Source organism: Amblyomma americanum, chromosome 1 (assembly GCF_052857255.1).
Source record: "Amblyomma americanum isolate KBUSLIRL-KWMA chromosome 1, ASM5285725v1, whole genome shotgun sequence".
Taxonomy (NCBI): Eukaryota; Metazoa; Arthropoda; class Arachnida; order Ixodida; family Ixodidae; genus Amblyomma; species Amblyomma americanum.
In genome coordinates, this window is record NC_135497.1 from 445,473,419 (window position 1) to 445,497,628 (window position 24,210).

At 47.6% G+C, this 24,210-nt stretch overlaps 2 protein-coding genes across 3 annotated transcripts in view; both read right to left on the reverse strand.

Moving 5' to 3' along the window:
* LOC144115943 (uncharacterized) overlaps positions 1-24,210 on the reverse strand; it is a 457,564-nt gene that overhangs the window by 94,620 nt on the left and 338,734 nt on the right. The window lies entirely within an intron of this gene.
* On the reverse strand, positions 9,035-10,389 carry LOC144104158 (uncharacterized). Of its 2 annotated transcripts, XM_077637015.1 has the most exons (3): positions 10,045-10,389; positions 9,803-9,973; positions 9,035-9,719 (listed from the first exon to the last, which is right to left on the reverse strand). In XM_077637015.1, the coding sequence occupies exons 2-3, from the start codon at positions 9,839-9,841 to the stop codon at positions 9,462-9,464; spliced, it is 297 nt and encodes a 98-aa protein (XP_077493141.1). In that variant the 5' UTR covers positions 9,842-9,973; positions 10,045-10,389; the 3' UTR covers positions 9,035-9,461. The 2 variants fall into 2 exon arrangements, with proteins under 2 accessions (XP_077493141.1, XP_077493132.1); XM_077637006.1 differs by having other exon boundaries at positions 9,803-10,389.

Consider the following 24,210-nt stretch of genomic DNA (forward strand, 5'->3'; position numbering starts at 1 on the left):
TGAATCCTGTCTAAACACAGACCCCGTGGCCCAAGACATTCGACTTCGCGCCACATAAACCACGCGTTCACGAGGGCTGCCCGCGCCCGTACTCCGAACTCCTAAATCTCCCAAGCCTCGGCATCACGCAAGCGAAGAACAACGACGTAACGTGAGCCGTCGACAGGCGCGCTGCGAGATTCCAAACTTCGACCGAGAGCATTTTCCGAGGGAGACCAACGAGAGACGCCGACGACACGAGACGCGTCAGCACGGTCCTCCCAGCTCTGCAGATCCTTCGAACCTACTACGTATTAATGAACCAGTTCGTTTTACCCTTGCACCGTAAGCTCAAATAAACCAGTTTGCTTTTAATCGAGAAGAATCCGGCCACTTCCTCGCTGACACAGAAAAGCCATGTACAGAGTCAAGCGCGTAGGGCCATAGCTAGCGCCTGAGTCGTGTGCACAGCAGCACTAGTCTAGCCACCTTAGCAGCACTAGGGACCCTAGCAGCACTCCGACGCTTGGGAAGTGGTGCATGCGCTTGACAAAGGTTACTTCCAGCCGGCCCCCTCTTGCTGCAAACGTGGGATTAGCCTCCCAGGCAAAAATAAAAAATAAACTAATGAAACCTTTCAAATAGATGATATTCCAGCTGGAGCTTGAGTCCAACTACAATTGCAGCTTCCAGTTGGAAAGCCCGAAGCAGCAATATAATGATATTCAAAAAGATATAAGCAGCATAAACTACTGAAGTGTTTTCATCAATGCCACGATCTCTGCAGTCGATCATGTTTAAATTAATTTCACTCAATCGCACCAGCGCCACTGGCTTCAGGAGGAGGGTGCAATGAATTTGATGTATAAAGCAAGATTAAGAAGAAAAGGGGCATTTTAGTAGACATGCATATATATTGAACGCTCTGGTTTTGTGTCACCTCTTCATGTTAGTGTTCCTATATTGTTTATGTGTCATACATGCTTGCCTGTGGCCCACTTCGATGCTACTACTCCAATAGGGAGCCAAGACGTATTATCAACAAGACAACTGAGGCACGTGGCAACAAAAAAAAAAACACAACGTATTAGCTTCTGGAGAGAAAATAGAAGCGATGTTGATTAACACTTCTGAAGGAGAGTCTTCGCGCATTCGAAGTTAAAACAATCGAGCCAGTATTGAGCTTAATTCCCCTAGCTATGAGCTTCGTAGTTTGCTGCCCATGGCTCCATTGTCATGCTCGCGTTTCATTTCTTGCTGATAGTACCTTAGGACTCCATTTCCGACAGTCCAGAGAGGAGGCGTTTCGAACTACCTCGCCCGATGCAAAGGTCTGTAGGCTCCATCTGGGTTGAGTATTTGGAACAAGTTGGGCATTCCAATTGTTTTCAATCGCATACAAGTAGAACCAATTGAAGCTTCCAATTAGTCCCAAAAGCACAATTCGGAATTTACCATTTGGACTTAAAGGAGTATATTGAGAGCAATTTCTCGCGGCATGTTTTCGTCTCTACAATGATGCGGAAGAAACTACTAAGCATGAATCGCCATTCAATACGCGCATACGGGGCGTATTAAAAACCGAGCTGAACCCGCGAGGCTCCGCCATCTTTCCCCACGGCTGCTGAAGAATACCTAGGTTCGGCTCGGTTGGGGATATCCCTAGCCGTCCCTGTTTTTTTGTGCCTGTTGTGTTTTGCTTAATAATAAGCTTCCACAAACGTGCATAATTATAAACTTTTAAACCTTATTTCAACATTTAGTTATTTTTTTGGACTATAGTTCAATTACATTTACCGTCGGCGCGGTGGTAAATGCGTTTACCACGTGACCATGCTCAATTGCCTTGTCAAGGCGACCTGCTCACTACACAAGCGTTTCGGTGCAGGTGGGCTGGAAACGCTGATTGGTCAAACAAAATGTGACGTCACGTTTAAAACGTCACGTGACGTCATGGCCACGTGACTTTTAATGACGTCTGTCCGGTTGGGAAGAGACATATTTTCCCTAGGTTTTTCTCGGAATTCCCCACGTTTTTGACAGCGCGCGCGGGTTCAAAAAGCGCACCTGATGCGCCGCGCTTTCACACACTGCATGCGCGTTTCTATATTTTTATTATATATGATATCCTTGAACTGCTGGTGTATTATTTTAGTGCGCTCGAACGGCGCGCTTCGTTGTGCATTTATTATAATCGCCACTGCCTGGCGGACCCGATACAGCTTTTGCAGACCTGAGAGGTTAAACACGTACTATCCATGCAAAGCCACGCAAATGCGCCTACAGGTGACCACGCCCGTCTATCAGCGCTCCGTCGAGTGCCTGCATTTACAATCGAGTGCTGTAGGACTATGAACCTGACCTAGAGCATACATATTATAATTTTTCCTTGTATTCTACATTCTCTACATGCAGGAGACTACACTCATAGCTTTCGTTAGTGCAGAAATTTCGTACAACCGTGTCAAAATTTGGCGGTCCGGTTTTGTTCTACACGACGTTTTGGAGGAGAAAAGCATTGGGTCTTTGAAGGACGACAGTCTATATAAACTCCTATTCACTGTGTCGTCGTACCTATCGTAATTAATGACGACATATAAAGGCTTTTGATGCAACTCTCGTGATTTAAAACAAAACTGTTTGTTTCACTAACCCGCGAAAAAATATTGCGCGCAATCATTCGCCACAGCCCGTTGCTTCGTAATTTTTGTTTTGTGCGGATTTTCTTTTATAATATGACAGCTGCACGCGATAGCTTATATATATAGTTGCGCAGCCGACCACTGCAGGTACCAGTAAACACGTACCCCGTTTAGAATGAATTTAAAAACGCGGTCGGGAGTTGGAATTATTTGTCCGGGACGCTGCGGTCAAAGTTCGCAGTTTTGAAAATTGAAACACGGAAATTTTTGCGCATAGCTAGTCACTCTTGCATAAGTAAATATCTTATTCCTACCCATCATCCCCTTGTCAAAACACATATATTAATGAGAAAAACGACCCATTTGATGCAATTAAGTTCACAGTCCTACAGGGTGGGTTCCACAACAAAGAGAGCAACGGGAGTCGTACTTTATTTACAAATTTGTAACAATTCCTCACGGCATTAATGAAAGTCCGGGTTTATTGACCTCCATCGCCCCTTTCAGAGCCAGTGCTGACCTAAGGAGTGCCGGCGCGTCAAACCTCGGTCGTTTGCCGCCAGCGGCATCTTTTTCAAGCTTCGCTGCCCGTCCGCTTACACAAAGCTCATAATTCATCCCCCACCCCTGTCTTCCCAGTTCGACGTACCACCTTGTCGAGCGGGGTGCAATTGAAGAACCAAGAACCCTTGATTAAATGCTCCTGCCATTCACCTTTACCCCCCCCCACAGGACACTTTCGCGAACTCGTATGTTTTGCCGCCTTTTTCTTTTTCTTTTGTGTGTGTGTTTCATGCACAGTGCACGTGTGTGTAGTTAAGCTAACTGCGCCGCTGATTCCGCCTTCACTATTCGTACCGAAGACGCTCCTGGAACGTCTCCTGCCCTGTCTGAATTTATTGTTTATTTGTTTGCTCGTTTTGGCCGGCGGCACGGGCATTACATGCATCTATGATTCTTATCTGCTCCGGGACTCCGCCAAAGTCTGTCAATGTTGCTTTGAGGGCCCGGATGCCCTCCCTCCCCTCGTTATTCCTTTTTTCCCCCGGGCTGGCCTCCCGCGCAAGCTCGCTGGGCGGCAGGGGACAAAGCGTTTTTCTTTTTCTCTTTATTTCTTTCTCCTTTTTCTAGTATTTTTCTTTTGTGCCCATCAAGGGTTCTTGGTTCTTCAATTGCACCCCGCTCGGCAAGGTGGTGCGTCGAACTGGCAAGACAGGGATGGGGGATGAATTCAGAGCTTTGTGTAAGCGGGCAGCGAAGTTTGAAAAAGATGCCGCTGGCGACAAACGACCGAGGTTTGTCGCGCCGGAATTCCTAAGGTCAGCATTGGCTCTGCAAGGGGCGATGGAGGTCAATACACCCGGACTTTCATTAATGCCGTGAGGAATTGTTATTAAGTTTGTAAATAAAGTACGACTCGCGTTGCTCGAGATCTCTTTGTTGTGGAACCCACCCTGTAGGGCTGTTAACTTAATTGCATCAAATGGGTCGTTTTTCTCATTAATATATGTGTTTTAACAAGGGGAGGTAGGGATAAAATATGCGCGCGGTGGTTATTAAAGCGAATTCGTATAAAGTTAACGGCCTGCCCAATGTACTGCGTACTGCACACACTGCATCCTAGGAGGTATATTACGTTGCAGAAATCCCAATCAGAGTTGTCATTAATTTTCCATTTGAATCCTGAAGCTGTGCTTATTTCACAGCTTGATGTTTGTAATGTGTTTGCAGAACTGGAATCTACTTTTTCCACAAGGTCGACACCCCAAAACCGGCTCTTTATGTGACTGAGTGTATTAGAATGTTTCGAATGTTTTTCGGTCGTCTGTAGACTGCATGAGGGAGAGCAGTGAAAATTTTGGCGAGGCGCTAGCTCGCTTTGTTTGAGAATGTTGAAATGTTTTTTTGAAGATTTTGTTTACGTACGTTAGGCGGCTGGGTTACTGGTGAAGGGAAGTACGAGATTTGCCTGATGGTCTGTTTGCTCGCTGTATCGACGTCACTCCAGTATTTGCTCTCGGTTGGGTTTAGATGTCCTTTGAATGGCATCGTCGGCAATGGCGACGGGTATCGCTGCTTAATGAGGACTTCTTGCATGCGTTTGGAATTTTTTACGAAGTCTTCATCTTGGGAACATATTCCTTTAGATCGATGTGCCTGAGAGTATGGGATGCTTGTTTTAGAGTGACGAGGATGGTGCAGTCATGGTTCATTATGCAATGTAAAATCTGATTCACGAATATTTTTGTTACTTGTTGCACGATACGTTTGTTCCTGAAATTCAGCACATCCACCAGTATTGCGTTCCCGCGCGGCTTTCTTTTTTTTAACTGAGTACAGGTGAATAGCCACCGGATTCTTGGCTGATCGCCCAGTGTAGGTATGTGCCATCTTTTGATAGGCTAACAACATCAACAAAATTCGTCTTTCACTTCCAATCATGTGTGCTGCGGTATACTTTTTCTTCGACTTTGTATTGATTCCATTCGTAGTAGGCATGGGAGGCATTGGCCACGCTATCAGCTTCCGCAAGTTAGGTTCACGCAGAATTTGTTAGCTCCGCTTCAAGTTGATCTGATCTCCTTGCAACGAGTTGCTGAAGAAAACGGGTGGACGGGGCAGTGCGGGAAGAAGAGTCGTCGAAGGAAGACATTTGTAATGTTTCTTGAATATAGCCAAAGTTTCTGTTACCGTTATTCAGTTTTTGTCCCCCTGTGATTTATCAGCTATTATTCGAACCCCCAAAGTTTAAAGTTCAAGTATTAGCATTACTTTTAAATTCAGAAGAAGCTACTAAACATTACAATTGGGATATATTCGCAGGATCTGGCTTGGAGCTATTCTGTTTGTATCCCTGATTATACTCCTATATTCTTCGTAGATTTTTTGGTTATTTTGGCTCTTCTCTTAATTCCCAGGCATGTAGCTTGAGTTCTCATTCTTGCAGACTGCCTTTCAGTTCTAGTCTCCAAAATTCCGGAAAATCGTTATTGAATTGGTCGCTTAGGTTTTATGTTCCGTGCACAGTGCGTGAGATCCACTTGGTCTGAGTACCTGCCTATTCGGGTGTTTATTTTAACGAGGTGGCTGATTTATTGGCAAGGTCAGCTCTCAGCGCTCCTGTAATCTTTCCTGTCCTTCACCTCATTATGTTGGAAACTTCACGTTTCCAGCGGTTCCAACATATTTCAGCCAGCTTGAGTGATCCGTTGCTCAATACCGTGGATTTTCACCACTTAAATTACCCATGGAATGTCCAGTGGTGTAAATCAAGGCATTGCGAGGTGTCAGTGACGCTTCTGCGATGCAAAATCCCTCACTTAAATTTATACTTGCGCCGATGCGGGTTCGCTGCGACAAACCTTTGTGTCTCATGTGGGCAAGTTGAAACAATAGGTCATTTTCTCGTCTCTTGCCGGCTGTTCGCAGTTCAAGGAAAGCAGTATTTGGAGGTCCCTCTTTCGAGGTTAGGCCTCCCTCTATCTCTTCCAGTTCTTCTCTCGTTCGGTGCGAGCGCCAAGGAATTCCCGTTAAGCAGTGTTTGTGGCTACCTTCATGATCGCATAAGTGCGACTGATCGGTCACCTTGTTAGCTGCATACAAAATTATGTTGCATGTCTAAAATGCTTGATTCTATTTTCGGTAATTCATATTTCTTAAATTTTATTGAATTTTCCAATTTTTATTCTGATTCAGTCTTCTACGCCGCCGCCTCATGTCTTTTTTTTCCCCCGTGCAAATATTTCATTGGCAATCTCCACTGTACCTTGGCAAATCCCCCCGCGTGGGTATGTGCCATATATATTTACTGACGTGAAGAAGAAGAGTGTGGGCTACGAACACTGTCTGTACTTGTGCTCTTCCTTTTATTTGTTGTCTGTTTGCATTGTAAGGCATTAATAGGTAGAAAGGCATGCACGTAATGGGCATACCCTGTACGCATGAATGCGGAAGATGGTCATGGTTGTCCAAGCATTGCCATCAAAGCAACGGGACCTTCAAGAAACAGCTAGGATATGGTTGTGACCCCTCACATGCAGTGATACTCACACAATTTGAAAGTGTTGCAAGTTACAGCAGTCCCATGGTTATATTGCTGCAAAACAATTAAGCTAGCCCATTCATGCGGAAATATTTTTAGAGGCTGCCAAAAAGGAACATGTCAAAAAGTTACACGTCCTGTTTCATTGTGTTTGAAATGAGGCTTAAGATTAAATTAATGTTACAAATACGCGCTGAAGAAATGAAACAATTAAACTCTCATGTGAAGGAAATACAAAAGGGTATATTTACGAAAACCTATTTACAAGCTAAAATACCATCGCACACACACTCTCACGGGTTCCTTGTCGTCTGTCACTTGACTGAGTCGCCTCCAAGCGCTGCAGGCTACCGCGCACCTGCAGTGCACCGGAAGCGCGCACACACACAAACACACACACTCTCACGCGCACACGTGCATGGGTCCACTTGAAAGGAGACGCCGCACGGCTCTCCGGTTCGTACTTCTGGCAGCGGCGGCATTTCCCGCGGCCCTAACGACCACACCAATAAGCTAACGAAGCGGGCGCCCATCGGTCCGTTCGCAGAACGGAGGGTGCCGCCAAGGACGCACTCCCGCACCGAAAGCACACATGCGGGCACAAAAGAACGCTCGCTGCGCAGAACGACACTCGCAGAGAAACACATGTATATGAGAAATGGCCCCTTCTTACAAATGATGGTGGTAAACGAAATGAACAAGCAACTGCTGTGCAATCCATGCACTGTCATGCAGTACTTACACAATCACAGTCCAGTGACTGCAGAGCGGTCTGCAACCAGTAACTTGCAAAAAAACTATACTATGCAGCGAGCTTGTTTGCACGGTATTTGTTACATTTATCGAACGATCACATGAAATTGGTATGGCTATTTCTACACAGTGCATTTCCTAAAGACTCCTTTCTGCCATACTGTACTTTTTACCCAAAATGCTTCTTACAGAGTCATAAATTGTTACGTACGCGTATAAAGATGTTTGTAGCAGGTGTGTGAACCTGAACAAAAAAAAACCTTTTATTTTCCTTAATTCTTCAGTATTCCTGATTATGACGACATATGGGCATTTATATGTTAGTACAATTTTTTTCACGCATCACAATTAACTGATGCACCGATGTGTTTGGTACACATTCATCTTCAGACATTTCATGTCTGTTTGGTCAAAAAATACGAAATAATAGTTGACTGCATTAGTTTTGACTACCATCACACAGCATGCTCTTGAAATTCCTCTAGCTGTTGTACAGAAGTCTGTAATTGGCTTCATTGCATAGCTTCATACTTGAACCATTTAAACTCTGCAAACTGTTCTTTTTACCGCACATGGCGACATGGCATGCGAAGCCGCGTGGGAACGGGCGAGGAGGATTCGGAGGTACAGCTGCAACTTCGCTGGAATCCAGACAGCTAGGCACTTGTCACGGTTAATTTCGGAAAGGCGGCTATGCCCCAGTAAAGTTGCGTAAGGTCTTTCCTTGCAGACCTTACTAAGTTCCTTCACTTCGCACCAGAAATGCTCACCGCCCGATTTTCACGGCAATGAATAAGCTTGCAAGGAATGTTATCGGCGGTCGCACGTGCATGACAATCCTTTCGACATGCGTGACGATGCCCACCGAAGGCATTTCATGCTGTCGAAGGGACTTGTACGCTGGCTAAGCGAAGAGCGCGGAACATGCGTCACTGACAGCCCCCTTCCTTTCGCCGTCTTGTCCATCGTGCGTCGCGCCGAGCCCGACAAAGAAAAGGCCGTCACCCCCCCCCCCCCTTCCCCTTCTGAATGAGGGGCGGGGGGGGGGGGGGGCGGAAATTCCGCAAATAGTTTCCCAGAGGCATCCTTTTTTTTTTCATGGGGTCAAGGAAGGTGGCCCAAACAGTGCGAGGCAACGTTCTCTGTTCATTCTAGAGAAGCAAGCTTACACTGCAAAATTAAACCTTGTCTTTCTCTTCCAAATGCAATTAACCAGGAGTCCTGTCCAAAACCATTTCAGGTTGTTATGTGGGCACCCCCAACCTTTTTTATTTCCGTGTAACTCCAGCACTTCTTCACCTTTGTCATTGTAGCCGCTATTGTTCAAGTACCATGCAACATCTTGTTATTAAAGGACCTTTTTAATTGGAAATGAGAGCATGTGCACAGGGTGGAAAGCGCGTGATCTGCCAGGAAACACTAAAGCGGCCCCGAGAAGGGATCTTTATTAAGGATGCCAGCCATCTTGGGCCTCTCCACTTGGCAACGACGACAAAGCGTGTGCGCTCCCTATGGTTAGGCCCCAGCTGTGGAAGCCATCCTAGGACACGACCATGACCTTCGACATCTGATGTTTTTATTTAAAAACACAGGGACCAAAGTCGTGCTGTATGCAGTGCAATCGCCATGTGGTTCCATAATCATCCATTTAGCCCGGCTCTTTGGACGGATTCAGGAAACGACTGAAAAGAACAAAAGTAACGAGCAAACAAAGGTGCGGTGCATAAAAGTTAGAACGTAAAGAGACGAAGGCACGCTGCGCTAATGCTGTAGCGAGGTCTAACATGTAAAATTTCGCGGCTGGCGTCGATTTCTACAAAGCGCGAGTAGTGCCTACGGAAATAAACAAAGGCGCACTGGAGATGGGTAAGTCTGTATACAAGCACGAGTTTTTGTCTCTACCAGCGATTTACTAGCTCACACCGCGCGATTTTGATGTCTGGCGTCGATTTCGACAGAGAGGGAATACGGGCACGAAACGGGACGCTCGCGATCTGCCAGGAAACAATGAGGTGGCCCTAAAAAGGGCCGTTTGCAGGAGCACTTCAACCGCGACCTGCAGCGGCGTGGCGGCGCGGTGAGCAGTAGGCCCAGCAGTGGTCCGTCTTGTGCCCTTTGGCTCCGCACCGACGACACCGGTGCACGACGTACACCTCTCCTGGTCTTGCCCTTGAAGCCGGCGCTATCCCTGGTCCGTAGATCTTGACGAGGGCCGCGACGATAATCTTTGACATCTGGTCGATGCCCCGGTCTGCGGCAAACAAGGACAGCATCGGCTCGCCAGAAGCATCCAGGAAACGATGCTGCAAAAAAAGTTACGTTACAAGCGCCGCAATTTGGCGAGTTCTGCACGAGAAAACTTGCGAAAACGTTGTTCAACCCTTACCTCGTGATTGAGAACGTGCACGCCCGACAAGCGCTTCATCGTGGCTGTCAGACGGCGGTTCAGATGGCGACGCCGGCGGTCCTCAAACCGCACCTTATGTGGGTCGTCGTAATGGAGTTGCAAAATTTTGAACACCAGCACGACGTGCTCCTGCAGCAGGAAAACGAGGTCCTGGAATGCGCAAGGCATGTAGGTAAGCGGTACAGCACTTCATGAAGCGAAATTTGAGATAAAATGCGTACCTTTATGTCGCTGGCGATTTCTCGCGGGTCAGCGCCTTTTGGGGGTCGTCGCAATGTCGTGGAAGCAAGAACTGTACAGAAATTTCAGCTGGCTGCGCCGACGAGCGCACCACGCAAAAAAAAAAGCCATACCTGGACAGCTTCCGAAACGCGCGCGCCGCCGCCTACGCTCACGAAGAGAATGCCCGCAGACCACGCACGCCCGGCGGCCGGCCAGCCGGCCCTAGCGATTCCCTAGGCACTCTAGGGACAGGCCGAGAGAGGCGCGGCGAACCCACGTCCGGTTGAGAACGAGGGAGAAGCAGAAAAACGTCACGGAGAAGCGCATCCCATCGACCAATCAGCGTTTCCAGCCCACCTGCACCGAAACGCTTCTCTCACTACGCCGGCTCCTACGGCGGCGCGTGTCCGGGTAAATATAACGTGACTCTTCAGGAGGGACAGCGCGCCGCAACAGGTGGCGCCACAAGTTACCCTCATATCGGCAGCGCCCGCCGTACGCTTCTGCTAGCTTCAGTATGCTTGCGCTGGAATGTGGCCGGTAGGCCGAGTTAAACCGCATCGTTTTTTAAGCACGCACCGCAAAGACGTGTTAATATTCATCAGATGCAATAATCGTGGACAGCTTTCTGTATGCAGTGGTTGTTACGAGCGCGAGCTGTCAGCAAACAGGCCTGCGTCTTTGGCTCATGAGCGCGCGAGAACAGCGCAGAAGTCGGCGTCTCGCGCTCGTAGCTTCCCCTGCATAGCCACAAAAAGCTGTACCCGACTAGAGGCTGCTAGTGGTAATATTTTTTTCTTCTCAAAGCAGCAGTTTTGCAGTTAAAACAAGCTCAAAGAGCGGTTGTACTGGCGAGCGCGGCTCTGGTGCTACTCGAGCGGCGTTTTTTTTTTTTCTTCTTGCGCGCGCAGCTGCACAATTTCAACACGATTGCTTCTGCTCTGTACCTAGCAGCACTCCAGGGCGAAGTCGTGCTACTTTCCGCCGATTTATGATAAAAAGCGCGCCACGGACACTTCTCACTCACTTGTTTTCAGGAGCGTTAACCTGATTGTTAATCATTTCAAGACGCACTCTACATGAAAAATAAATAAAACGAGACTCGAAAAGCTCGTTTGCCAGACACAATAGCCGGTCGTGGCCAGACCTTTATTTGACGCCAGCCAGATCCTTAAACATTCAGGACCTTCCAAACGAAAAATGATGAATGCCAAACCAAAATCACGTGATTTTGGTTTGGCATTTATCATTTTTCGTTTGTCGTGCTTTTCTGTGAGATCAGACGCAAAGTTGGACAAAAATGGCTTCATAAACTTGTGGACAATCACCTTTAGCAAGGCCCTTCTGTGAGGCTCTGTGGTGTCCTTCGAGCACACAAACAGCGGATTTTTTGCAAGTGATGGCAGCACTAGGTCTGCAAACTTCTTAAGCAGCCTTGGCCCCCTAACAAGCACAGGATCCACACTTGATGCCGCACCTTCCAGGCGGCTGACGAACTCTACGAAAGCCAAGGTAGGGTACGACAGCCCTCCCCGGTCCATGCCTGCTATGATAGTAGGGTTGGGAGGGGTAAAACGAGACAATAATTTGCAAACTCATACTGTTTTTACACTTTTATTTCAAAAACCAGAAGAATTGTACAGGAGCCTTCCTTGGCATCTTATCTAAGTGGTCATCAGCAAAACTCAGAAAGCTTGCAACATCACAACTATGAATATTCATCAATTATAAAAAAAAGTCCCATTTGTCTCATTTTGCCCCGACCCACGGGGCAAAACGAGACAGAAGGTGGGGCAAAACGAGACACTTTGTCGAAACCAAACAAAATCAGTTCTTGCACTCGGAGCACTTGAAGTACAATCCATGGGGCCCTGCGCATTCTTCGTGAGCCCACTCGTGACACATTATGCATTGGATGCACAAAGAACGAGGCGCCGTGTTGCTGCATAATTCTTTGCACACGAGGCACTCCCAGACACATTTGTTGCTTGTTAATCGCTTCGCAGAACGTTTTCCTTTCAGTGCGATATCCTGCGATTGAACACTGCCACCAACAGCCCTTTCGTTCGATTTCCCGCTTCGTTTTCTTGAGGCCATACCTGACTCCTTGGGAGGTTTTGCTGCAACTATCTTCGCCTTGTATGCCGATGAGGTCAAACCTATGCTTGTCTCCGACTTCCCTCTTTTTGCTTTTTCTATAGCAGGAACAGGAGAGAGAACTCGAAAGGTCGTGTCACTATGAGCGGGCTCATCATTGTCATCGGTAGAAGTAGGCGAGGAGCAGTTAGCGCGGGATTCTTGGCGTTGACCGCAAATTTGATGTTCCGCTGTGCTTGCCAATGGCGCTTCATCGAACACAGGATCATCCAGCGGCGCACGAGAAAATGGCCAAACACCACACTTCCGAAATCCATTGGTTATATTACTGATGTTTCCGGATCGTTCAAAGGCTTTGCTTACCAGCTCACCTACATTCTCCATCGTGATGCGACTCCCAATGTTGCTCAGCAGCCACTCCCGACATGCGTTGTTGTAGGCAGCTTTGAAGGCTTTGAAAAAGCTTACGTCAAGTGGCTGTAGCTTGTGTGTTTGATCCAAGCTGCTTCTTCCAAAGCACGTATCGACCATGAGTCTCCGGTCGTTCTGCTCGCCGTTGAATGGCATTCTTAGTCACAGAGAAGGCTTTCGGTGCAGCGCGAATAGAATGTTTTCGCTGGCGCACGCTTTCTAGAGCTTCTTAATATTGGAAGGAAGGCCTCAAACGTTGCTGGCACATACCCATTACGAGGGAGTGGCCAAGACACAGGCGTTTAATTGCTGGATACACGAAAGTTTGGACGCGAAAATGAGTGATAATAGTATGTAAGCTGATAGATTGGAAGACGCAAGGACAAGGATCCTGTTAACTTGGAGATCGAAAACGGGACAATGGCTTAATGTGCAGAATAGTATACAATGCCTGTAATGCTTCAATGTCGCACTGACTGAGAGCGGGAAAAAGAAATTAGAATGGGAGTCGCTGCGTTTCTTGAAGAAAATTGTGCACAGCAGAGCGCACACTTCTTTTGCTTCGTCCAAGAAATGAAGCGCCAATGGAAAGAACAACCGCGGAGGACACAGGCAAGCCCCGTTGATGAAACGGAATTAGCAAAAGACGCTTCCTCAAATGAGAGAAGCGGCGGCAGAACAGCAGGAAGTGATCTATTGTATCAGGTTCGGCACAAAAAGGGCACAGTGGGGAAGCCGGCAGGCCACATCTGTGAAGGTAGAAATTTAGAAGGGGAACCCGGCAACGCAAGCGCGTGAAAGAGACCTCTAGTCTGCGTGAGAGCCAGTCTTTGCTACTCCAAGGATGCAGAAGATCCTGATATTTGGGAGATGATGTAAGAGCCGAGCAGCAAATTCCTGAAATATTGTGTAGCTGCGAAACCTCACCGCAGCTGTATATGCACACGTTGGCAGGACAGCAACAATTGGGCCGCAGAGAAAGACTCTTGCTAAGGAATCTGCAACCTCATTTAAGTGAAAGCCCATGTGACCTGGTACCCAAAGCAACCTTACCAAATTTAGATGGAGCGGAATCAGGAACTTAGAGGCGTAATGCCCGAGACTCAGTGAGTGAGGATAATGAGGAGCAAATGGACAGAGAGTCTGTCATAACCACGACATGGGAAACTGTAGTTTCTCGCCTCGCTCCATGCAGCCCTCGTCGTCTTTCATTTGTACGTGCGGACCATTCTAGAAAATGAGACAAAAAAATGCGAGCTAAAGAATGCACTTTGCGCGAGCAGAGGCTGCAATTGCTTGCTGCGAGCGACGAACTGTCGCGTTTTGCCCCTTCCATAGGCTCCTACTCAATCAATTTTATATTTATGAAGATTACCACATAAGAGAACTGTAATTGTTTCCACAGCTATCCAAAAAGATGCAGTAACAACACACATACGTACCTTGTCGCTGTAGTTCACGGCTACGCTCCTGCTCATGTCCAAAGAAACGGGACGTCCGAATTTCGCACCTTTTTGGCGGGACAGCCACTCCACGAATGTCGCTCCAAAATTTTTTCCGGAAGTGGGCAACTCAAGATTCCCGCCGTTTTTAACATACATTTATTGGACACTTAATCTTGGTTTAAGAAACCTACTTAATCTAAAAGGTTTTACGCTAGATGTCGCTAGACGAGACATGTCTCATTTTGCCCATGTCTCATTTTACCCCGCTCTACCCTAGTAGATTGAGAGGCTGGTGCCCGCAAATTAATGAGACAGCCTTCACATGCAATGCAGTCTTGCTGTGCGCCCGCTTGATTTACAGGGCGGAACGCAGCAATACACCATCGCGGGCGATGATTTTCACGGCCTACGAAAGATAAAGGCTGTCAGATATAATTAAATTCTTAGCACGTATGCTGGAAGCAAGCAGAACAGCCGGAAACACAGTGCGCAGACGCGCACAAAAACACAGCCAAGAAGCAGCGACTGCAACCGCTACGCCAGCGCGCACTCGGCGTGGGGGTAAGTTGTGGCGCCACGGAGAGCAGCGGCGGTCTAGCGAACTAACAAATCGGGGGCTACGGAGGCGGCGCCGGTGGACAGGTCGCCAAGGTCAAGGCCTTGGCTCATGATCTCATCGCCACTGATCCTAGTTGGTCACCGAACGATCTCCGTGAGCAGATTTTCTCTTACCCGGCTGCTGTTTCCATCGCCAAGATGGAAAACCAAAGTTCAAGCAGCGCGGAATGCCTTGCTGCGGGCTCCGCTGAACAAGATAAGTATCTATGTCCGGTGTGCAATGCTGCGTTCACATTTGAAAGTGCACGGAGGCGGCACGTGCGAAAACAGCACCCTGATGTCGCCGACTCGTTGGTTCCCAATTGTAGTGCTTTGTTAGAATGTGATGTTTGCTGCAATGTTGCGTTTCCCCACCGTGGTGGCCTCTTGCGGCACCACGAACAGGTTCACGGGTTTGTGCCGAGGCGCATCAGGCTCGAGTTCTCTTCCTTAACAGGTGAAGTATAAACGAGATCTCCATATTGTGCAGGCATCGTTTTCTGTCATGGGGTTGCAGTATAGGAGGTATTCACTGAGGCCGCACTACCAGACGGCGCGTGCGCCGCCGCGGCAAACGCGCCATGCTTGTGGTCGTTTCACGCCAGCTCGCGCAGTGTCACGGTACGCCGTGAGGTATCCGGCCTGAATTGTTAGTGATCCGTAACATCTTTGCACGTTGTTGAATGCGTGAACGTCCTCTTTTCTTTGCGGAACGCTTATTGTGCATAAAGTTTGCAGCAGGATTCTGTACCGTGATTTTACCGAGCTGCCTGCCGCGACTCGACAGCAAAAGTGGCCGGCTGCATTGCACGCAATAACGTACACGACTTGCAGCTTTTAATATCAGTTCATAACTGTCAGCTACTCGTGCAGGACACATCGTGGATAACACAGCACATGATTAATCACCCATATTCCAAAACAGATGCTGCAGAAACTCATATTGCTAGCGGCTGTAGTCCACGAACTGCCGAAGCCTCATTGCTTCAGCAGAAAGGCAAATTGCGTCATAGCTGCTTTATTTACGCGACAAAATGGTCGAGCAAATACTGCCATGCACTCGCAGCACGAATGGCAGACATAGCGAGAATGTTTTGCAGGTTTGATTGCAGAAACGTAGCGTTGCTTCCAGTGCACAAGACCTAGAATCTATAGGACGGTTCGCAGCAGCGCGATGTGCAGCAATTCCGCTACATTCAGTAGTGACATGTCACTTTCAGCAGACAGAGATGACAAGTTAGGCTAGCTAAACGAACAAACACGTTTAACTACTCACCTCTCCAAAAACGGCACTTCGGCCGTCGGCACCCTCAGCACGGATCATCGGCTCGCCCACTTGTCAAGCAATTTCACCGTCTCATAGATTTGCATGCTTTAATTCCTTGGCATGTCGGCAAACTTACGCCGTGCACAAGGCGGGCCTCATTATCGGTGAATTTAACGCACGACAGCAGTCCTGTAGTACGTCACACACCACGCCGGTGCCTGCACATGCCTACGGGTTGACGTTTTCATGAAGTGTAATATTTTCAGTGTGCCCGCTCTTTTCTGCTTCGCACAGTTCACGGCGTATTCACTAAGTCACCCAGTGTTACGGGGCGGACAGAGATGATCTGCGGCGAGACGCTAAATACACTCACATTTCACACATCACAAGCGAGGTAAATGCTGCGGCTGCTGCGCGTGCGACCACCAACATGGCAAATGCCGCGCCGGCCGCTAGTGCCCCTTGCGGATGACGTCATGTGAATACCTCCTTTAGGGAAGCCACACAAGTTGAAATAACGCATCTCTGAAACTTTCTCTGCATTTGGATGTTTTGTGATGCTATGCGCTAGTACATATGGGCAGAACTATTGTTCCGCCTGGGTGGAGCTAGGCATTTTGAAAAGAATTAGCTGCTCTTGGAGTTATGTCCAGGAAAAACAACTGCCACTTGAGTTCTGTAACCTAACGTAAACTAATTAAAACAAGCCTAACTGCTTTACATGCAAAGTGCTTCAAAACAAACTATTCACCAATATACTGTTGTACTGTTGAGGACAAAATTTTCCAACGCGCGACTGATGATTTCGGCTTATAGGTGTGAAGTGTGCTATTGTTTGCCTTATTTCACTAATACACATTATACATTCCAAGGCCTAGTTTCATCTCCACAAGCGTTATTTCCAACCGCTGGCTGATAACAAAGCTATATGCTTTTGATAACAATCGCGTGTCCTGGGCGATTTTGCCCCCGACAGTATGTGCTGCGATATTATATGTACAGCCTACTGCGATTTGAAGGTGATCTGTTTAGGCTTTATCAGCTTGGATTAACCGACCTAACACGATATTTTTATTCGAAAGAAGGTTGCAACCACGATATGAACGTAGCTAGCCAAAGCTTTTAATGCAACAGTGTTAAGGCTCCCGTTCAGCAGAAAATCTCGCGTCTGTGGCGGGTAAATTATTTATTGTGAGAAGTTGCTCAGAAGGGCAACCCCCTCCGGTGCACAAGGCCCGCCACCTCACCTGTGACAGCACCTGCCATCGCAGGTCAGTGGCACATCGCTTAACTGCTGCACCACTGTGCCAGGTGTGGTATAAAGTCCACGGATGAATGTGAAGTCAAGAATGATGAATTCCGCACATATGGTACACATTACAGCTATTGCATCACACTATTAAGGCGGAGCCTAAGTGTGCACTGCAATTTTTCTATATCCTGTAATCACTTTTGTTGCGCACCAAGTGCCCATCATGACGGGAAAAATTTATTGGTTTGTGTTAGGTGGAACAGGTGCGATAACCTTCAAATTTCACTAGTTTCTACAGGTGTTATTGCGATTAAAACATGATGGAAAAATTTGATGCCAGGGGTAGCTCCAGAAAGGAATGCAGGGTCTGTTAAGGATGGAACTGCAATGCTGAAGTGCTGTGTTTTAACAGAACTGTAGCAGCAGTCATGTCATTCCGTGTTCTGTAACTTCAGGCACCTTATTTCGTTTTTTGATGCCAGTGCATGCAAGCCTTCTGTCTGCAATGAACCAGAATCGAAACATTACCGTAATGAAATAGCCTGCTTATAAGTTTAGTTTAGTTTATGGGGTTAACGTCCCAAAGCGACTCAGGCTATCAGATACGCCATAGTGAAAGGCTCTGGAAATTTCGACCACCAGGGATTCTTTCATGTGCACTGACATTACACAGCACACGAGCCTCTAGAATTTCGCCTCTATCGAATTAATGTTGGTTCGTGGCACAACAGCCTTTTGAAGCACTTCACCCTTTTTGTGTAGCAGTTTGGGCCAGATTACGCGCACTTTCTGTTTTACGCTGTGGCATGTTATAAGGTGTGCATACACATGGCTTATATCGTTAAACAGTTGCGAAATGAACCGAGATAGGTATGGAAGCACATTCAGGTGGCTGGAAATAAATATGGCAACAACAAAAACCTGTCTGCATTATTTGGGATATGTGTCAGCTGAGAATAAGCCTTCCAGAATAAGGAATGCATGCATATGCAAAAAAAAAATGAAGCATCATTCAGTGCCAGGAGGTAACATTGCTGCAATCAATTTGCAGTAATTTACTTGCAGTTCTGGGGATTGCTTGCTGTAGCTTAACTCATATTGATGCCTGTTCCTTTTTTGCAGATTTTGAAAGCTGGAAGGATCATGAGGAAAAGACTGAGCTTGTCCACTTTGTTCTGTCAGGGGGTACAAAACATCTGGCATCTGGAGGGACAAAGAAGTATCTGGTTTGTCATCGCTCAGGGTTATATGTGAAGACAGGAAGAGGTAAGCGCCAATCAAAGGTTCATGGTAGTGTGAAATGTGAGAGGAACTGCTTGGCGACAATGGATGTCATTGAAAAAATGGAAATGTGGTAGTAGACTATCAAGCTGAACACTACGGCCATGAGAAAGAGCTACGGTGCCAGCCCTTGTCAATTGCTGGCCAGAAAGACATTGCATGCAAGCTGAAGCTGCAGGTCCCTCGTAGTGTTATTCTTTCAGATGCACGTTCGCCTGCCAGAGCTCCACTGGACAGGCTTCACCTTTTGACCTCATCAGAGGTTCAAAACATAAAGATGAAGTTTAATATTGGCAGTGAAGTGGAGAAAGATCGTGATGACTATGTCAGTACACAGAAGTGGATCGTCGAGCTACAGGATCATGGTGCTTTGTTGTATGCAGAGGCAGACAAACTGACAGCAGAAGGCATTGGTGAGTTTGTGATGGCAATGATGAACACTACCCAGGGTGACATTCTGCTAAAGCATAGTCAAAGAGCAGTGTGTGTTGATTCAACTCATGGCACAAATCGCTACGTATAAGCACCAACTTACAACTGTGATGGTGATAGGAAATGATGGGTCAGGCATTCCGTGTGCCTTCCTCCTCTCTTGTAGTGTGTCGGAGGATGTCATGGTAAGATGTTTTGCTGCTATCAGGGACAGGCTTGGCAGACGAGTTAGCTGTGGTGCATTCATGTCAGATGATGCACCAGCATATGCAAATGCATGGGCGAGGGTCATGGGGAACCCTGTGAAACGCCTGTTGTGTGTGTGGCACGTCAGACGGAACTGGAAGTGCAACATGACCAAGGTAACTGGCAGCCAAAGCCGAGAAGTTGTGCAGGAGAAGTTGAATGCATTGTGGACCAGAAGAAGCGAAGAGGACTTTCACAAGGAGCTGTCAGAGCTCCGTACTTTAAAGAAGTTTGTTGAGTACTTTGAGAGAGTATATGCTAAGCGCCCAGAACAGTGGGCTCTTTTCTACAGGCAGGACACCGGATTGACTACTAACAACCATCTTGAGTCAATGCATAACGAGCTCAAGAAAAGTTATTTGGGAGGGTTTCAGAACTGGCGGTTCGACAGGCTGCTGGTGTCTTTGATGAAATTGTCCACTGACCGGGTAATGAAACAGCTGATCTGTCAAGTGAAGCGCAGGGCAGACCATCGCACAGCAGACTGCTTCAAGTGCTGCAGGAGTGGAAGTCTCCAAGTCTGGCGTGACCAGACTTCCTGATGGAAAGTGGTCTGTGCAGTCGCGATCCGAAGAACGTCCTGACAACACTGTTGTCAGACAGGACACACAATGCCAAGGGTGCATGCTTAGCTGTCCTGAATGTAACACTTGTTTCCACAGGTTCCAGTGCAGCTGTAGGTATTTTTATCTGTGCATGAAAATGTGCCACCATATCCATGCAGTTGTGCAGTGGGAGCTGCGGAGAAGGGATGCAACTGTTCATGATCCGATCATTGAGGATCCATCTTCTGTTTTGGCATCTGCAGATCATTCATTCTCACTGAATGAACCTCCTGTTCACGAGTCAGTCAGTAAGGACACATCTGCAAATGATTCATTCCCAGTGGATGATCCTGCAGCACTATTTGAGAGCATTCAAGGTGACATGATTCAGTCACAAGACTCAAATGTGCTTGCAGGTGTTGACATTGAGCTTGCTGCTCTTACACGCAAATTCAGTAAAAAAAACATCAACTGACCCAAAAGTGGGAGCATTGGTGCATGAATACATTGGCAAACTTGCGCAGGTTGTCAGGGGGTGTGCCGACAAAGAGAAGGAACCACCTCAGCCTAGGCCACCTCCTGCCAATAAGCGACAAGAAAAGCAGTCAAGGTACAGTAGAATCTCGATAAACGGAAATCGGTTAAACGGAACTACCGCTTAAACGGAACAAACGCCTCGCGATTGGTTGGTTTTGTATTAAGCCAATGTAAAAAAAATCTCGTTAATCGGAACTCAAATTTTGCGACCACTGCGTTAACGGAACCGAAAAACTCGAAACCGCAACTAGTTGGACAAGCGCAGTGCCATCGCGGTACGCATCAATGCTCCCCTCCTTCTCCCCGCGTCACCACTCCGGTTTCCGTCTCCGGCGGTTTCCGGTTTGCTCGTACACTGTCCTCCGCATCGCTCGCTCGCGTTCACGGCGGTTGTGTTCAGTTAGGCATAAGCCCTAGAGCCCTAGAGCTTTTGTTCGGTCCGATGGCAGCGCAAAAACGACCGCACAATGCACTTGCGTTGGAAAGGAAGATGGAGATCATCAACGACTTCGAGAGTGGTGGCTTCACGAAAACGGCGCTAGCGACGAAGTACGCCGTCCCCAAAAGCAGCCTAACAAGAATTCTTCAGGACAAGGACAAGCTGCGGGAGGCGTTCGAGACGTCACGCTTTGGTCCTAAAAGAAAACGACTGCGAGCGGCTGACCACGAAGACTTGGAGAAATGCCTGGTGCTTTGGCTGCGCAGAGCCCGCAGTGAAAACATCCCAATCAGCGGGCCACTAATTCGTGCAAAAGCGGAAGAATTTGTTCTTCGCCTCGGCATCGAGGGTTTCTCGTGCAGCGAGGGGTGGCTGACCCGGTTTAAAGAGCGCAATGGACTGGTGTTTCGTGCTGTTTCAGGGGAAGCTGCCGCTGCTGACGCGACGGCATGCGGAGACTGGCGAGAAAGACGGCTGCCCGAGATTCTGGAGGAATACGATCCAGAGAACATCTACAATGTAGATGAGACTGCACTCTTTTACAAGTTGCTCCCCTCAAAATCGCTATCATTTAGAGGAGAGAAATGCACCGGAGGGAAACTGAGCAAGGACAGGCTGACCGTCCTTATCGGTGCCAACATGACGGGCAGCGATAAGTTGAAGCCGCTAGTGATCGGCAAATCGAAGCATCCTCGTTGCTTCAAAAACGTCGCAACCTTGCCCGTTTCATACCAGGCCAATGGCAAGGCGTGGATGACGCAAGCCATTTTTAGTGAGTGGATTTATCGCGAGGATGCGCGCTTCTCTCGCAACAAGCGGAAAGTTTTGTTCCTGGTGGATAACTGCCCTGGACACGGTACTGTGCCAGGTTTGAAGTCCATACAGCTGGAATTCCTGCCAGCGAACACCACAGCACTGCTGCAGCCTATGGATCAGGGTGTGATTCAAGCGCTCAAGTCGCGCTTCCGCAAAAATCTTCTTAGGAGGATGCTCTTATGCATGGACCAGGGGAAGGAGTACAAGGTAGATGTACTGCGTGCCGTTTACCTCCTGGATGATGCTTGGCAGCAGGTTAGCGCAACCACCATTGCCAGCTGCTTCAGGCATGCAGGATTTGCCGCAACCACAGAAAAACCCAGCACACAGAGTGAGCCTGATGATGTTCACGACGCAGCCGAGGAAGATTTGCTACTAGAGAATTGTGCTGCGATGGGCATTCAACTTGATGAATATGTCCAGATCGACAGCGATGTGGCAACATGCCCAGAAAATACCGTGCACAGCATTATAGCTGATGTCTGCCCCCCTGATGAAAATGAAGACGAGGAGGAAGAGCTTGAAAACGAGACCGCTGACTCTGATCCTGTGGTGACACCTGCGCAGGCGGAATCGGCAGTCCAAATGCTGAAGAGTTTCTTCCAACGAGAAGAAGGTTCGGAAGTGTTTCTGCACAGCCTGTCAAGTATGGGTGATGCCATTAACAAAAAACAGCTGCGAGAGCTCAAACAAGCAAATATAAAATCCTTTTTCACTAGCCAATAAGTGGTAATTCCCACTCTTTTGACATTTTTTTTTTAAATTTCAGTACTAGTACTACTGGAACAAAAATTCACTGCTTATTTTTCTCTAATAAAGCTTGTTCTCATAGTGTACCGTTCTCCTTATTACCTAGATTTCGCAAATTGAGATCCGCTGAGACTGCCAACTGCGCGCGCGCGCGCCAGCCGCGTAGGGTTCACGCGGAAGCGGATTGCGCAATGCTGAACCTATTCTCTCTTTAAGCGAAACTCCTGATAAACGGAACATATTTTCCCGGTCCCTTGAGGTTCCGTTTAACGAGAGCCCACTGTATTGGCTCAAACGCAGCAATGCCACCGCTTCTACATCAGCTGGAACATGTTCTCAAGGGGAGCATGTGAGACAACAGCTTGAATGTCAACAGGGTCCGCCTATCCGCATTGCGAATTATGTTACATGTATTCACTTTCTGAGAGAGCACGACTACGCAAAGCTCTCCTGAATACAATTACAATGAGCAACCGCAGCAGCTTCGCTAACTATTCAACCTTTCTATTATGTGCACACCCCTAAATTTTAGACTATTTGTTTTCGTGTAACAAGTATGCAAATGCATAGAAATCTAAAAGAAGGGTACAGTAGCTATGGGGGATCACCAGTGGCCTTCACGCTGTGGGCATAAGGAAAGCGTTATTGGACTGAGGACACTATAAAATGCACACTTGTGGAGTGTGGCATTTGTTTGGTAGCTCATCTTTTGGTGGCCAGCACTGATATATGAAAGGAAAAAATACAGTAAACAAAGCTGTCATTTAAACTTAGGCTGGGAATATGTTTGACAGCTGTCAAGTCAGGCAGCAGTTGAAAATTAAATTTGCTTTGTGTAATTGGAGGTATGGAATAGCTTTTTCATTAATATGAGCCTGCTGATATGTTGAGAAAATGGCAGATAATTAGACACAGTTAAGAGTTCAGTATGCTTTCTGGAATTTGAAAACTCAGTACAGGTTTACATTTCAACTCAGTTCATGAAACTGCCACATATTGAAAATGTTTCTGTTCATTATGTGTGCAGACCTGGTCTGGGGCCTTTTAAAAAGTTAGGCGTGTAACTGTCCTTATATTATGCACACCTCATCGTCATGGAAGGCAGCTCAGTCACGCTCTCACTCACATCCACTCAATCGCACTCACACTCATGACCACACGTACTGACAGCGACTCGCTCACACACGCGACCACCCACTCACACTCACGTTATCACACTTGTGTCACATGCATGCGATACGAGTGCACTCGTGAGTGTGCTGACCTGTGATATTATGTAGGCAGTGGCACTAACTGGCCTGGGTGGTACACCAGTAAGGTGCCCCCAGTGCTGGTGCCACTTGTGCTCAAGCTGCTTTTGTGTGCCATGAATGCTGCAGTGTGAATGGGCGACAGCCATTTAGTGTTTCGTTTGAAAAGTCTGCCCTGTCCCAGCAGTGTCTGTCTGTGCCTTGTGAAAAAGCATTAGTGGGCTCTACAGTGTAAAAGTTGCTTACAGTGGTGGTCCTGCTTTCCAGTGGTGTGCTCAGTGTGTACAGTTGTGGTCTGCAGCCAAGTGGCTCTAACTCGCCTGGGTGGTACGTGAGTGAGAGGTGCCCCCAGTGCTGGCGCCACTTGTGCTCAAGTTGCTCTTGTGTGGCATGAATGCCACGATGTGATGCGAGAGGTGCTGCTAGTGCTTGTGCCACTTGCATGGTGTGAACAGTTGTAATATGCTGTGACGACGCAGACATTTCTCATGTCTGCGGGTGGTTATCCACATTATCCAGGGGAATATTTGATGATATCCGGTCTGTCGATAGTAAAACCAGCCAAGGAATCTCTTTCCGGTCATCCTCAAATGCTTCACCCCCTTGCACATTTGCAGTGCAGGAAAGCGCTCTGGCAGCTGACAGCTCAAATGTCGACTGGCGTTTCTTAGCATAAGCTTTCAATGGCTTCTCGAGCTCGCAGAAATCAGTCCACATGTGCATTGTTTCAAGTGCGGAACGAAATTCGCTAGGCATTCGGTCTGTCACTAGTAAAGGAGCCAAAATCTCTTCCTGGTTAC

Coding starts and splice junctions, on each gene's coding strand:
- LOC144104158 (XM_077637006.1), bottom strand. CDS start 9,991: ATGCCTTGCGCATTCCAGGACCTCGTTTTCCTGCTGCAGGAGCACGTC. Junction 9,720..9,802: donor TGCACGTTCTCAATCACGAG/GTAAGGGTTGAA, acceptor CTTTTTTTGCAG/CATCGTTTCCTGGATGCTTC.